The 12,699-nt window shown below is 33.9% G+C and overlaps 1 protein-coding gene and 2 long non-coding RNA genes across 11 annotated transcripts; all 3 read right to left on the bottom strand.

The window, feature by feature from the left end:
* Positions 1-1,440, bottom strand: LOC17898846 (probable indole-3-pyruvate monooxygenase YUCCA9). Its single transcript, XM_006307558.2, has one exon. The coding sequence runs from the start codon at positions 1,360-1,362 to the stop codon at positions 97-99; it is 1,266 nt and encodes a 421-aa protein (XP_006307620.1). The 5' UTR covers positions 1,363-1,440; the 3' UTR covers positions 1-96.
* Positions 1,441-5,905: 4,465 nt separating this feature from the next.
* On the bottom strand, positions 5,906-10,183 carry LOC111832628. 9 transcript variants are annotated; one of them, XR_002835533.1, is made up of 20 exons: positions 10,136-10,183; positions 9,961-10,039; positions 9,808-9,851; positions 9,618-9,679; positions 9,421-9,515; positions 9,080-9,317; positions 8,855-8,947; positions 8,662-8,761; positions 8,510-8,565; positions 8,313-8,400; positions 8,103-8,214; positions 7,935-7,995; positions 7,778-7,843; positions 7,541-7,654; positions 7,049-7,404; positions 6,890-6,960; positions 6,765-6,772; positions 6,593-6,673; positions 6,426-6,525; positions 5,906-6,331 (listed from the first exon to the last, which is right to left on the bottom strand). It is a non-coding gene; the product is annotated as an uncharacterized LOC111832628 (long non-coding RNA). The 9 variants fall into 9 exon arrangements; XR_002835536.1 differs by having other exon boundaries at positions 6,426-6,660; positions 7,049-7,179; positions 7,283-7,404; XR_002835535.1 differs by having other exon boundaries at positions 6,426-6,660; positions 7,541-7,694.
* Positions 10,184-10,276: 93 nt separating this feature from the next.
* Positions 10,277-12,035, bottom strand: LOC111832629. Its single transcript, XR_002835540.1, has 6 exons — positions 11,828-12,035; positions 11,667-11,749; positions 11,531-11,588; positions 11,382-11,449; positions 10,442-10,546; positions 10,277-10,332 (listed from the first exon to the last, which is right to left on the bottom strand). It is a non-coding gene; the product is annotated as an uncharacterized LOC111832629 (long non-coding RNA).
* Positions 12,036-12,699: the final 664 nt, after the last annotated feature.

The following is a 12,699-nucleotide window of genomic DNA, read 5'->3' as shown; positions in this document are numbered from 1 at the left end:
CTTCAGGAGAGGGCCTTTCTTGACTCTTTCGGTATAATACAAATAAACAAATTACGATATATTTCCTTTTCTGTTAATCCATCCCTAACTTGAGGCTTAAGCAACTGAGATGCATCTTCGGTGACCCACATTTCTTCTCATCTTCTGTCGTTTGGTCTCTTCTCTCCACACATTTCCAATGTCTTGAGCGATGTTAACGGCGTCAGCTGATGCTCCTGCCAATCCTTTCCTCGTGAATCCGGCGGCGTACAAACCCGATTTCCCTTTCCACGCGTTTGGGAACGGCGATTTCGGGAACCCGTTTTTCGAGAAGAACTCACTTTCTTGAAGCCAAGATGGGACGTTGCTGCGATAACCGGTGGCAAGAACCACTGCGTCGATGTCTAGCCTCTGTCCATCTACGAGCTCCACGTTGTGACGCGAGAACTGTTTGATCGCGGGTACGATCTCTACGTCGCCGGATTTTATCTTCTCCAGAGCACCGATGTCGAGAACAGGTGTCTTTCCGGTCATGCTTTTGAGCTCCATTGGGCCTATGTCAGGCCTCTTGAGCCCATACTTTGATAAGCTCCCTAGCACCAGCCACGATAAGATGAGCAGAAGCTTGTCTACAAGCCATAGAGGTAGCCACTTCATCATCATCACTGAGATCCCAAACGTTGATTTCCCCATAATCTCCCTCGGTAGCACATGAACGGAGCTTCGAACGACCATGGAAGTAATAGCATTGTGATTAGCAAGATCAAGAGACACTTCCATGCCGGAGTTTCCACATCCCACGACAAGAACTCTCTTCCCTCTAAATTTCTCGCCCGACTTGTACTCGCACGCATGAATCACTTCTCCGTCAAACTCCGTCTTAAGCCCGTTAATCTCCGGGACAACACGTTCGGCGTTCTCTCCCGTCGCCACCACCAACCACCGGCAAATATATTCCATTTCGTCTCCCGCCGAGGTCGTCCTAACACGCCATAGACCGCTGGTTTCATCAAACCGAGCAGAGTCGACGCTTTTATTGAACTCCGGTTTAATCTCGAAACGGTTTGCGTAAGACTCAAGGTAGTCGATGAACTGTCGTTTCGTTGGGTATTCAGGGTAGTGATCCGGGAAGGGCATTTTCGGTAATTGACAGAATTTCTTGGGCAGGTGAAGCTTGAGCCTATCGTAGGTACGTTTTTGCCACAGTGAAGCTATGCAATCTGATCTCTCGACCACGACGAATGGGACTCCTTGATCATGAAGACAAGCTGCTGTAGCTAAACCGGAAGGACCGGCTCCGACAATAACCGGACCGTTGACCCAAACACACCGCCGGTCTGAGAAATATTCTTCACTTGCCGTTAGTCTAAACATATTCTCCATTTTTTGTTTTTTAGAGTGGGTTTTGAACTTTAGATCGATTTGAGAGTATAGGTAGTGAACGTTGAACGTTGTTTTGGATGTATGAAGAATGAATGAGATGTATTGGTTTGGATTTGGAGTGAGGAGAGATGTATGTATATATACACTACTAGTTAAGAGTTGTGACGAGACTGCATGTGAATTGCGCCTTCTCTGGATTTGATTATTTTTCATTTTTCTATTAGTGTGAATAATTTGTATGCAATATTTTAGTTAGGACCTAACTTTAGCCATATGCTCTTGCTTAAAATGCGAAATAATTAATTTAACATTACTTAACGTTCCCTTTTTTATATATAGAAACTATAGAAATATTAATATTCGATTCTTTTTATTGCAAAGTTTGTGGTGCGACTTTGATTAGAGTATATCTCACAATAACCCATAACCATATGCTGCATTTTTATTAATATGTATATACGTTGGTGAGGATAGAATTAAAATACTTGGTAATATGATTAATGATTTAAAATTTTGATTATTCCGTCGGTTTTTGTAACAAACATTACTTAAAATTTAGTGATGATGTGAAAGGGTAATAATAAATTGAAGAGTGGACCAAAAAAGATAATGAATGACTAGAAACATCATCCAAAACTTGATCGTATGGTCCAGACCATGAGGTTTTAGTATGAACCATACTTAACGCAAATGAAAGAGATACTCTTGTATATCAGTACGTACGTATGATACCGATAGCTTTTTAACTTCTTATACATATGCATCACTCACTAAACATAAGGTATTCGTATATTGTGTTTTTGATTATTGAAAGAGTTTATATTTTGCTGTTTATAGTTGGCAAAAAGACAAAAATAAAATTAAGCAGAAAAATAAATTAATGATTAATTAAGCCCACTGGTTAAATTACTACGATTATTAAACGAAAACAATAATACTGTATGATTAAAATATGAACAAGTTAATACAATCATTGGTCATATAAATCCACGTGGCACGTCACGCTGACAAATACAGACCACGTGGAGAAGATGATGATGATGACGAGTTCAGGGAGCGGGTCCATAACGCCGATTACCTAACCACATCAAATCAATTTGCAACTTTCTTAATTTTATTATTACGACTAATCTTTCTCAATCTTTTCTAAAAATATATATTATTACGAATAAAAAAAAATTATTCTCATTTGTTTCTTTGTCCTTTTAGGTAATTCAAGTTGTATATTGATTTCCTTATTTTTTTAATTTCTCCAAAGGGAATAGTTGGAAGCTAGTTTGTTAAATCCCTTTTTCCAATTAATTAGTAGTATATACTTTAGTGGATGTTTTTTAGTAAATAAAAGCTTTGGTGGATGTTATTAATGAAATATATTTAATACCACTTTCATTTAGGAGTAATACACTCAAAATTAGTTGAAGACTTTCATTGGAGAAAATGAAGCAAAAGTTGGCACTCATTTCACTAATCGCAATGTTAATCATAACAGCTCTTTTGATATTATGTAGAATAAAATTGCCATTATATTATTATTAAGTGTATTCATAAACGTACCTATGTTCTAGAAACTCGTAGAAATTCCTGAAAAATCGTGATATATACTAGTATAAATATTTTTCGGGAAGTACAAGTATATATGCATGCATGGATGTATTCCACTAACTTTAAAATTAGCATTAAAAAAGCTAAATAAATATTCATCGGGAAAATGACATAGACATGTGCACGAATCGTTATTCCCATTAGGTGAAATGTTACTGAATTCAATACCCAAAACACTCAAATATCTTTATAACATTCATAATTACAAGCATCGCCGATCCAAATAATAAAAGATTTAGATCATGAAGTATAATATCTATGTTTCACGATTTGACTGTATTATTTGAGCTAAATATATGTAGTATTGCTCTATAATCATGTGATAATCATTTACAATTGCTATTTCCCCGTTTCTCCTTTGAATACAATAATCTTCGAATTATCAATTTGTATGAAAAGGAAGTTCATGTATTATTGTCATTTATTATTAAAAAAAAATTGTTTGATTGTTTAGCATAACTACTTGTTTGGAAGCTAGCGAGGTTCGAGAATATGGAATCACAAGCATACGTAAATTGTAAAATCGAAATAGTGGGGAACTCAAGTAAATTAATATACGCCGACATTGTTTCCCACAGCTTTATATGTATAACTATGTTTGTACTTTTTTCTTTTTCTATTAAAACTTTTTTAAGGAAAAGAAATTGAAATAATTGTGCTTGTTTTATTAGTATATCAGTAGCCATTATTAGTATTGTATGTTGCTATATAATTGAACATGTAATGGGTTCAGAGAAAAGCCAGTGAAACAGCGGTAATGAACCCGTTGTAAGAAGTTATAATGATTTCAAAGGTCATTATCGAGAATGCATACTAATTAATATGTATCATAATGTTGCTCATAATTATGAGTGTGATTTATACATCAAGATTTGAGGTTGGTGGCACGTCAGTAATAATTTTATATGAGCCTGCATATATAATATTTGCATAAGTTAATTAAAAAAAGAAGAGAAGAGTACTATAATTGATAGTGTCTTTGTATATTTGATTAATTATTCTTAAAGTTTTCGGTTAGGTTCAGTGATCGACTCTTTAAATCGGGACCCCTCGTAGATACTCCAAAGTCCAAAAGGTTTCGTATTGATATTTTTTGTTAAAAACATTTTTATTTTTATTTCTATATATATATATATATATTAATTAAAACTACATAATCGTATAATAGTATAATCATGGTGGATTTTTATAAAATTTGCAACAAGTACATATTATACATATGGATCCTACCCAAAAGTTGCTCCGAGTTATAAATATAATCGTCTTACCGAAATAGGAATCTCATCATTCTAAAAGAAATGAGACTTAAGAAAAATTAAAAGTTAGTAAAATAGAGTTTTTATTAATTAGTGGGAGTTTAATTAATGATCGATATAATGAAGTATAGGAAGTTTAGGGTGGGTAATGCATGATTGCATGTGACGCGATGATCTATCATAAATTTTGCCTTAACCACTGCTCCTCGCTCGGAGTCGGAGATTACTCAACTATAAAAGTCAAACTTGTTTCTTACATGTAATGAAAAATTAGTATTTAATAATGCATGCGTAATATACATGTACCTACACGTATATACATGTATGTGTCAGAGATTATGAATAATGATCCAACAGTATTTTAGCAAATAATTGCATTTTTTTAATTTTCTTTTTGACATTTAACTAATTTTCAATTAATAATAATAATAACTAAATGGTTTTAATATATCTAATGTGATATACCGAATAATTCAAAATTATGTTTTGGTTCATATATGGACTAAGAATATGTATAAAATATATCAATAATTATAGCATAAATAACTAAATTGGCGAGTGAATGATAATTTTTGGGAACGTGGCAAAATATTTGATTAAAGGTGCTAAGTTTGACTTTTTTTTTGTTTGAATTAATTGATCTAGCTAATTGACTACTGATTCATTGTTTTAAGATTGTCTTAAGCATTACTTATAATGAATTTGTTTGTCAACTGTTAGTTAATTAAGCACTACACCAAGAAAATCAGTCACATAATTAAATTTAATACTACTACAAGAGTCGATTTTAAGAGAAGCAGAAAACACATGAGGCCACATGAAATTCCGATTTTTTTGAAAATAAATAAAATACTGTACAAGAACCAACTACTATAGCCATACACGTATATAATATATAATAATAATTTCGAATGATGAGCCGTTAAGTATGATTAGTGTTGTAACCGTCCGGTCAACATTAAGGAAATACTCCTCAAAGTAGATAGAGTTCATTAACTTCTCTAACATGCAATATATATATTGCACATTGTTCTTTGACTAAATTTTTTTATTTTTTTTTCACATGTATACTTAGTTATATACATAAGTTTCTGGGTATTAATAAGATATTCACCAAATGATCACACACAACTGACATTAGTAATATTAAAATTTTAATAATCAATAGTTACCTTCATAGTGGTACATTAGAAATAACAAAAGTCAGAATGGGTCGAATGATATAGGCCACAAATAAACAGGTCAATCTTTAGGCCCATTTATGAGTAAATGACATTAAAACGATATCCAGTTTTGTTTTTGTGCCCATAAATGTATTATTGGACCAATTTAGGGGCAAGTCGTCAAGTGTCCAGTTCTAGAAATGAAAGGGAGTTTTCACAAAAAAGATTTAATAACAAAAATATCGCTAAAAATGTCCTCACCTAATCTTCCACAATGCCAAAAAAAACGATTGATCTATTGGCTTCGTAGTGTTAAACATGTGGAAGTCTTGAAGTCATTTAGTTGGAGATAATCAAACCTGTTTGTTTATTGTTATATTGCATGAATTATACAGAATGATTTAGTAATGTGTGTATACACAATACCGTGACTTTGACAATTGTTTTCATCGGTTATATGATATTCTGTTACATGGTTATTATAGCTTATAAAATTAAGGTTGAGAAGCTGAAACAGAAAAATACTAATAATGAAAAAGATATATACATAAAGTCAATGTCAAATTTAAGATTAGAAGAATCTCGAGAGAGAGAGAGTTGATACCTATAAGACAAACTTATGGAGCGTTTGAGATGATTATGACATTTTGTGGATTAGAAATGAGTTGTATATACGTACCGTACTTGTATGTTTAAGTGTTTCCGAGAATGTACTATTTGTCGTATCAGTTAGATTGGGATGTCATAAGATACGAAAGCGACGATCTGAATTTGCCAGCTTGACAAAGTAGGATCGGATTTGGATGATGTTTCTTTCATTTTTTCGATTGGGTGGGAGAAGTACAGTTGTAATTTGGTCCTTGCAAATAAAGAAAAGCAGAGAGGATCTTGAGATAACTTACACATCAAGAAAAAGAGGATGGCTCCATTGTCGTTGTTGGGTCATCCCTACAGAAGCAACAAGGAAACCAAATTCTCAGTCTTACTTTTATGGATAGAAATTTTGAAAGCGGTAAAGAAAGATGTACGTTGAGTCAAAGACCATCATCATCACTAGCATCAGCTTTAATGTTGTTGTTAAGCACGCCAGCGGATTTTAAGGCAAAAGAAACATGCTCCTCAGCTTTTGCTGTTCATCCCACCTGTAATCAAAACCATCAACGGTATCAAGAAAATATCAGTCGAACTAAAGGTTACAGTAGATATTACCAATTCAGTGAACCCTAAATGTTTTGGTGATGCCAAAAGGTGCCCATCTCTCCGTTACTCTCAAATATCTGGGGGGTGATACTTGTAAATTAATAAAACAGATTCATTAAGCTTATGACTCTGTTCTAAAGTGATTATTATATAATCTTGTCATGGAGGGTACGGTATTTACCTGAAATTCTACCAGATGTGGATCAGAAATTTGAAGTGGACAAAGAAGAGTTATTGAGTCAATTAGTAAAAGACCGTCAATCACTACAGAATCAGTATAATCTGTCATGGAGGGTACCTACTTACCTGAAATTTCTGTTGAGCAAGGTCTATTCTCTTTGTTTTCCATCTGCTCAAACCTCGCATCCCTTAGATTACTGTTGAATGAACAAGACAGAGCATTAGGATGGCCTCTCATCTAACTTAACTACAATACATACTATCTCAAAAGAAATGATATAGAACCTGGCATATGCAGTCTTGTTGTTGATCTCTGTATCAAGATGGCTAGCTTAACTGTGATTGATTCAGTAGGAGAATAACTTGTTTTTTTCCTGAGGCTTGCGTCGTAATGAAAGAGTTGTAGCTAACGGGTTCTAATTAATGGCGTTCGTGCAAAAATCAGAATAAACTGAAGTTGACCTGAAACAAACCAGTTTTGATGACTGAAACAAAACCTTGAGCAGGTTGGATTTTTACCTTTCTTAGTCGAGCTCTCGTCAAATCAGGTGAGAGTTGAAGAAAAGCCATGAAAAAAACATAGTCCTCACTTGCAAAGACACCAAAACGATACTACCACCATATATAACTCATCAACGATGCTGAGAGTAAAAGAGAAGAGACTGTGATTGAATATAACAAAAAAAAATATATGGCAATGATTTAGAGATAACTTACAGATCAATACTACCAAGTACCACCATATCTAACTCATCAAGTGGTAACTTAGACTCTCACCTATGGATGGGAAACTTGAAGTGGACAAATCAGACGAATTGAATCCATCACTAGCACCAGTTTCATGTTCAAGTTTTTTAGTAATGAAACTTCATTCTTTAGACCATCTCTGATCTGCACATAGAACCAGGAATCATATCGTTAAGCTTTAAATCTGCAGAAACAACAGCCTATAAATGAGAACCATAAATCAAACGAGTATAATTCTCAAAATGCAAGTGAAAAGAAGCTTCATACCTGCTTCAACACTGAATATGTCTCTGTATGCTGGTTAGCCCTTGCCATTGTTTGAAGATGAGATTCCTGCAACAGTAAAAAAAACATGGGTACCTCGAAGATTGATAAATCGGATTCATTAAGTGATAATATATAATCTCTGATGGATGGTACTTACCTGATATTGTAGCAGATGTGGTTGTTTTTGATGCAGGCAAAGCTGAAACTGCTGCCAAAATCTGCATTAAATAACAGAACACATTGGTTTCGATGGTATTAACAGAACAAGTTCTTTACTTCTTATAACTCTTAAAAGGAATCAGAGAGTTTCGATGTTATATATTACCTACGGAAGGGAAACGTTGGCATGACTCATGAGGCAGTGACAAGAACCTCTTTGGTTCCAAAGGTTTTGCTTTGAATCTTTTGGTGTCTTCTCGAGTTCCAGTTGTAATAAACTTGAAACAGAACAAAGTAAAGGAAATTAAAGCAGAGAGGATTTTAAGATAACTTACAGATCAAGAATAGGATTTAACCATCGTAAGGTCGGACTTACTGAGTGATTGAAACAAACCTTGAGCAGTGTGAATCTTCTCCATTATTCAAACCATATATGATCTGTAGAAGTGTTGATGATAGGCTGGCTGCATTGAACATAACAAAAAAGAAAAAAAGGATTAAAATTGGTTGAGAAAACTTGAACCAGAAGAAAAATAAAGAAAGGCATGCAGAGAGGATTTTGTGATTACTTACATAGCAAGAAGAGGACTTTTCCATCGAATGAAAAGGGAACCATGTATCTCCTCCATCTAGAGAAGCAAGCAACAAGTAAAAACATAAAGAAATCTCAGTCTCTATCCGATCTAACATTGTGTAACAAAGAATAAGACTTTATCAGAACCAACAATGACTAGAATCAGTTTGATGTTGTTACTGTGAGTACGCCATGCCGACCAAGTTTTTTTGTTATGAAACTTCATTCATTCTTCGAACCATCTCCCGGATCTGTACATAGAGAAAATTAGAAGAAGAACCATCGTAGGTTAATTTGTAAATCTACAGAAAGAGCCAAAGTGAAAACCCTAGAAATATTTATACCTTATAACTTGGTCCTCAAATCAGATGAGAGTTGAAGGAGATACGCCATGGAAACAAGCAACGCCCTCCTCCAATCCTCACTTGCACCGTATCCTGTAAAAGTCATCAACCATTGCGAGATTTAGAATTTAGAAGAAAAGAAGAAGAGACGGTGATGGTCCGTACGTTTTATCGATGAAAGAATTTGAGAAACGTGATGGTGAAGACTGAAGAAGAGGATTAGACCATAGATGTCGTTGTTGTTGTTTATTCTCCAAACCCTAATTCTGTTCTGCATCTTCTTCACTCTTCAAACATCGACGCCATTGAAAAACTCCGGCCTCTATAAACTTGTATATCATCGTTTTTTCTATTTGGGGTGAACTGGTGAAGACTGAAGAAGAGTCTGTGTTGATTTCCCAAATAGATAGATGTTGAGCGTATTTATAAGGAATCATATGTGTTGAATTGTTGATGTTGTTCCCTGCAAAAAAAAAAAAAATGGAAATTTACTCTTCTATACGTTATAAGGAAAAAGGAAATTTCCCCAAAAAAAGGAAAGTACTAAAATTAAGAATCTCAGCTACCTTTCCACACTTTTTTGATGACTGCCTTTGGCGTGAGACGACTGTAACTGTTTTTTTTGGCCCAAGTGCAGATGAAGATGAAGTTCCTCCTGCAACTGTAAGGAAATAAGAAATGAGTTCCTTGTAAATTGATAAAATGGATTCGTTAAGCTATGAGTCTGTTCTAAAGTGATGATAAATAGATGGATGGTATTTACCTGAAATTCTAGCAAATGTGGTCTACTTGTTTCTGATGCAGGCAAGCTTGAGCTGCCAAAATCTGCATCAAAAAGAACACAACACATTGGTTTCGATGGTATTAACATCCTTCCTCAACTACCTTTTAACTCTTGAAAGGAATCAGAGAGTTTCAATTGTTAGCACGAGCCACGAGGCAATGACAAATACCTGTTTGTTCCAAAGGTTTTGCTTTGAATCTTTTGGTGCCTTCACTAGTATATTTTGTGTTTGACCAAAAAACGAAAAGGATTAGTGGTTGAGGGATAAATAAACTTGAAACAGAACAAAATAAAGCAGAGAAGGGTTTTTAAGATAACTTACAGATCAAGAATAGGATTTTGACCATTGTTGGGTCAAAAGGCATCATTCATCGTAATAATAAGAACCATAAAATCTCCAACTAGAGAAGCAGCAACAAGAAAACCATAAAAACTATCAGTCTCCACTTACGAGGATGGGAAACTGAAGCGGACTTACTGAGTGATTGAAACAATACCTTGAGCAGTCTGCCAGTCTGAATCATCTTCATTCTTCAAACCATATCTGATATGCACATATATAGAATTAGAAGAAACCATTGTTAATTTTCAAGCATGGATATAAACAACAAGCCTAAATGAGGAGACCATAAACAAACCCTAAATCCCTTAAGTGTGTTGATGAATGATGATAGAGTGGTGTCCACAATCCTGGCTGCGTTGAATAAAACAAAAACAAAAATAAAAATAGGGATTATATAATTGGTTGAGCAAACTTAAAAACAGAGCGAAAGAAAGAAAAGCAGAGAAGAGGGATTACTTACAAAACAAGAAGAGTATGTTTTGCGTACATGGTAGTATAAACGCAGATGAAGGGGAACACATGTATCTCCCCATCTAGAGAAGCAAGCAGCAACAGGACTCAGTCCCTGTCAGTGGCGGAGCCAGAAAAACTAATCATGGGGGTCATAATTTTTTTCTCGAAAATAATTTATATTAAAATAAAAATGTTATTACAAATAGTCATTCTAAAAATGAATTCTACACTTACTCATCGCTGTTTTGTTTGTCACAGTGTCAAGTAACTGCTTTTCAATAAATCAAAACTAAACAATCACTTAATAAGGTATTACAAATACGATTACGCGATTCTATCTTTACAATATTCATCGTAAAAATACATTTTTCAAAATAGTAACTGGTAGAATTAAGGCTAGTTTCAAAAGTCGATAAACCAAATGATGCAAAATATATAAACCAAAAGACATATCCAAAAATCTATTTTGTATTTTAATTAACTGAAGTATCAAACAAAAGTTTCATAAATTACAAAAGATTTGGCTTACGGTTTGTTAGCTTTCAATCCGCCTACGCAAAAATGACGAAAGAAGATGAAGAGTCCAAGTTTTTGATTAATTATGTTTTTGTGTTTAGTGCTTTAGGATTGTGTTTTTTAATAAACTTATAATTATGTTTTCTTAATAAACTTATAATTATGTTTAAGCATCTAATCGATTAAAATTTTATTAAAAGCTTAAAGTTAAAACCCAACAATTTGTCAAAAAGGCACAATAATCATATGTTAAAATCTTAAAATTATATATATATATATATATATTAGTAGCATCTTTGTGTTTTTAAATGGATATAGAATATAGGTGTTGAGAGTTATATTTTGACTTGAGAAGTGTCAATAAAATTATAAAAGGGGTGTCAATAAGCTGCTTATCCATGTATAACTTAATTATTATAGTAAAAGTTAACCTGTATTTTTTTTGTTTCATGGGTGTCATATGACACCCCTAATATTACTCTACCTCCGCCACTGGTCCCTGTCCAGATCCAATTTGTGTTAGGAAGAATAAAACTTTAAAGGACCATCAATCACTATAGAATCAGTTCGATGTTGTTACACTGTCGGCCAAGTTTACGCTATGAAACTTCATTCATTCTTCCAAACATCTCTCCGATCTGCACAAAGAGAATTAGAAGAACCATCAGTAAATCTGTAGAAAAGAGCCAAAGTGAAAACCCTAGAAATATTTATACCTCAACTTGGTCGTTAAAACAGATGAGACTTGAAGAAGAAACAAACAGCGTCCTCCTCCGATGAGCCTCGCTCGCACCATAACCTGCAAAATTTCATCAACCGATTCTGAGAGTTAGAAGAGAAGAGATGATGGTGAAGAAGATGGATCGGAGGATTATACCATTGATGTCGTTGTTGCATGTTTGGGTCATCATCAACCCTAATTCAGTTCTCAATCTTCGTCATTATTCAGAATTCATCAACTCGATAGATCTTACGCCAATAGAGAACGTACGCTCTCTCTCTTTTCTCATTGTCTTTTTTTTTTTCTATTTTGTGAAGAAGACTGAAGAGTCTCTGTGATTTGATTTCTCAAAGAGATGTTGAGGGTATTTATAAGAGAATATCTGTGTTTATGTTGATCCCAAAACAAATATGGAAATTTTACTTTTTTGTGCGTTACAAGAAAAAGGAAATTGGTGACAACAAAATAAAAACAAAGAAAAAGGAAATTGCTGACTCATTTTTTAAAAAGGAAAAAGGAAATTTATGTTGTACTAGAAAAAAGGAAACCACTTTTATATACGTTAAAAGAAAAAGAAATTACTCAATCATATTCATATGTATGCGTTATAAGAAAAATGAAATTGCTGACTCATTTTTTAAAAAAGGAAAAAGGAAAATTCTTTTTTTTTTCTTCTAAATACCAGGTTTTCTCTTTAGTTCGTTGATGACAAAAAAAAAAAAAATGTTTATATACGTTACAAGAAAAAGGAAATTACTCAATCATATTCATATGTTTTTTTTAGAACAAAATATGTTACCTAAAAAAAAGGAAACTACTCGATCAAACGAAGTAAATGTTAGGTTTTTACGAATCTGAACAACAACTCTCTGCATTGCTCAGAGAATTCATAGTGATGATGTCATCTGTTTGGGTTTACAGAGTCAAAGGGAGAAACTCTGCGGTGATCATCAGAGGGTTGATGGAACTTGAGAAAACCTTAGGGCACCATTATTGGTGGTCTTCGTTAACTTGAAAATATTTGTGTT

Source organism: Capsella rubella, unplaced genomic scaffold, assembly GCF_000375325.1.
Source record: "Capsella rubella cultivar Monte Gargano unplaced genomic scaffold, Caprub1_0 scaffold_1, whole genome shotgun sequence".
Taxonomy (NCBI): domain Eukaryota; kingdom Viridiplantae; phylum Streptophyta; class Magnoliopsida; order Brassicales; family Brassicaceae; genus Capsella; species Capsella rubella.
Note: the sequence above shows the minus strand (reverse complement) of the source record. Positions and strands in the feature narration are given on the sequence as shown.

Coding starts and splice junctions, on each gene's coding strand:
- LOC17898846 (XM_006307558.2), bottom strand. CDS start 1,362: ATGGAGAATATGTTTAGACTAACGGCAAGTGAAGAATATTTCTCAGAC.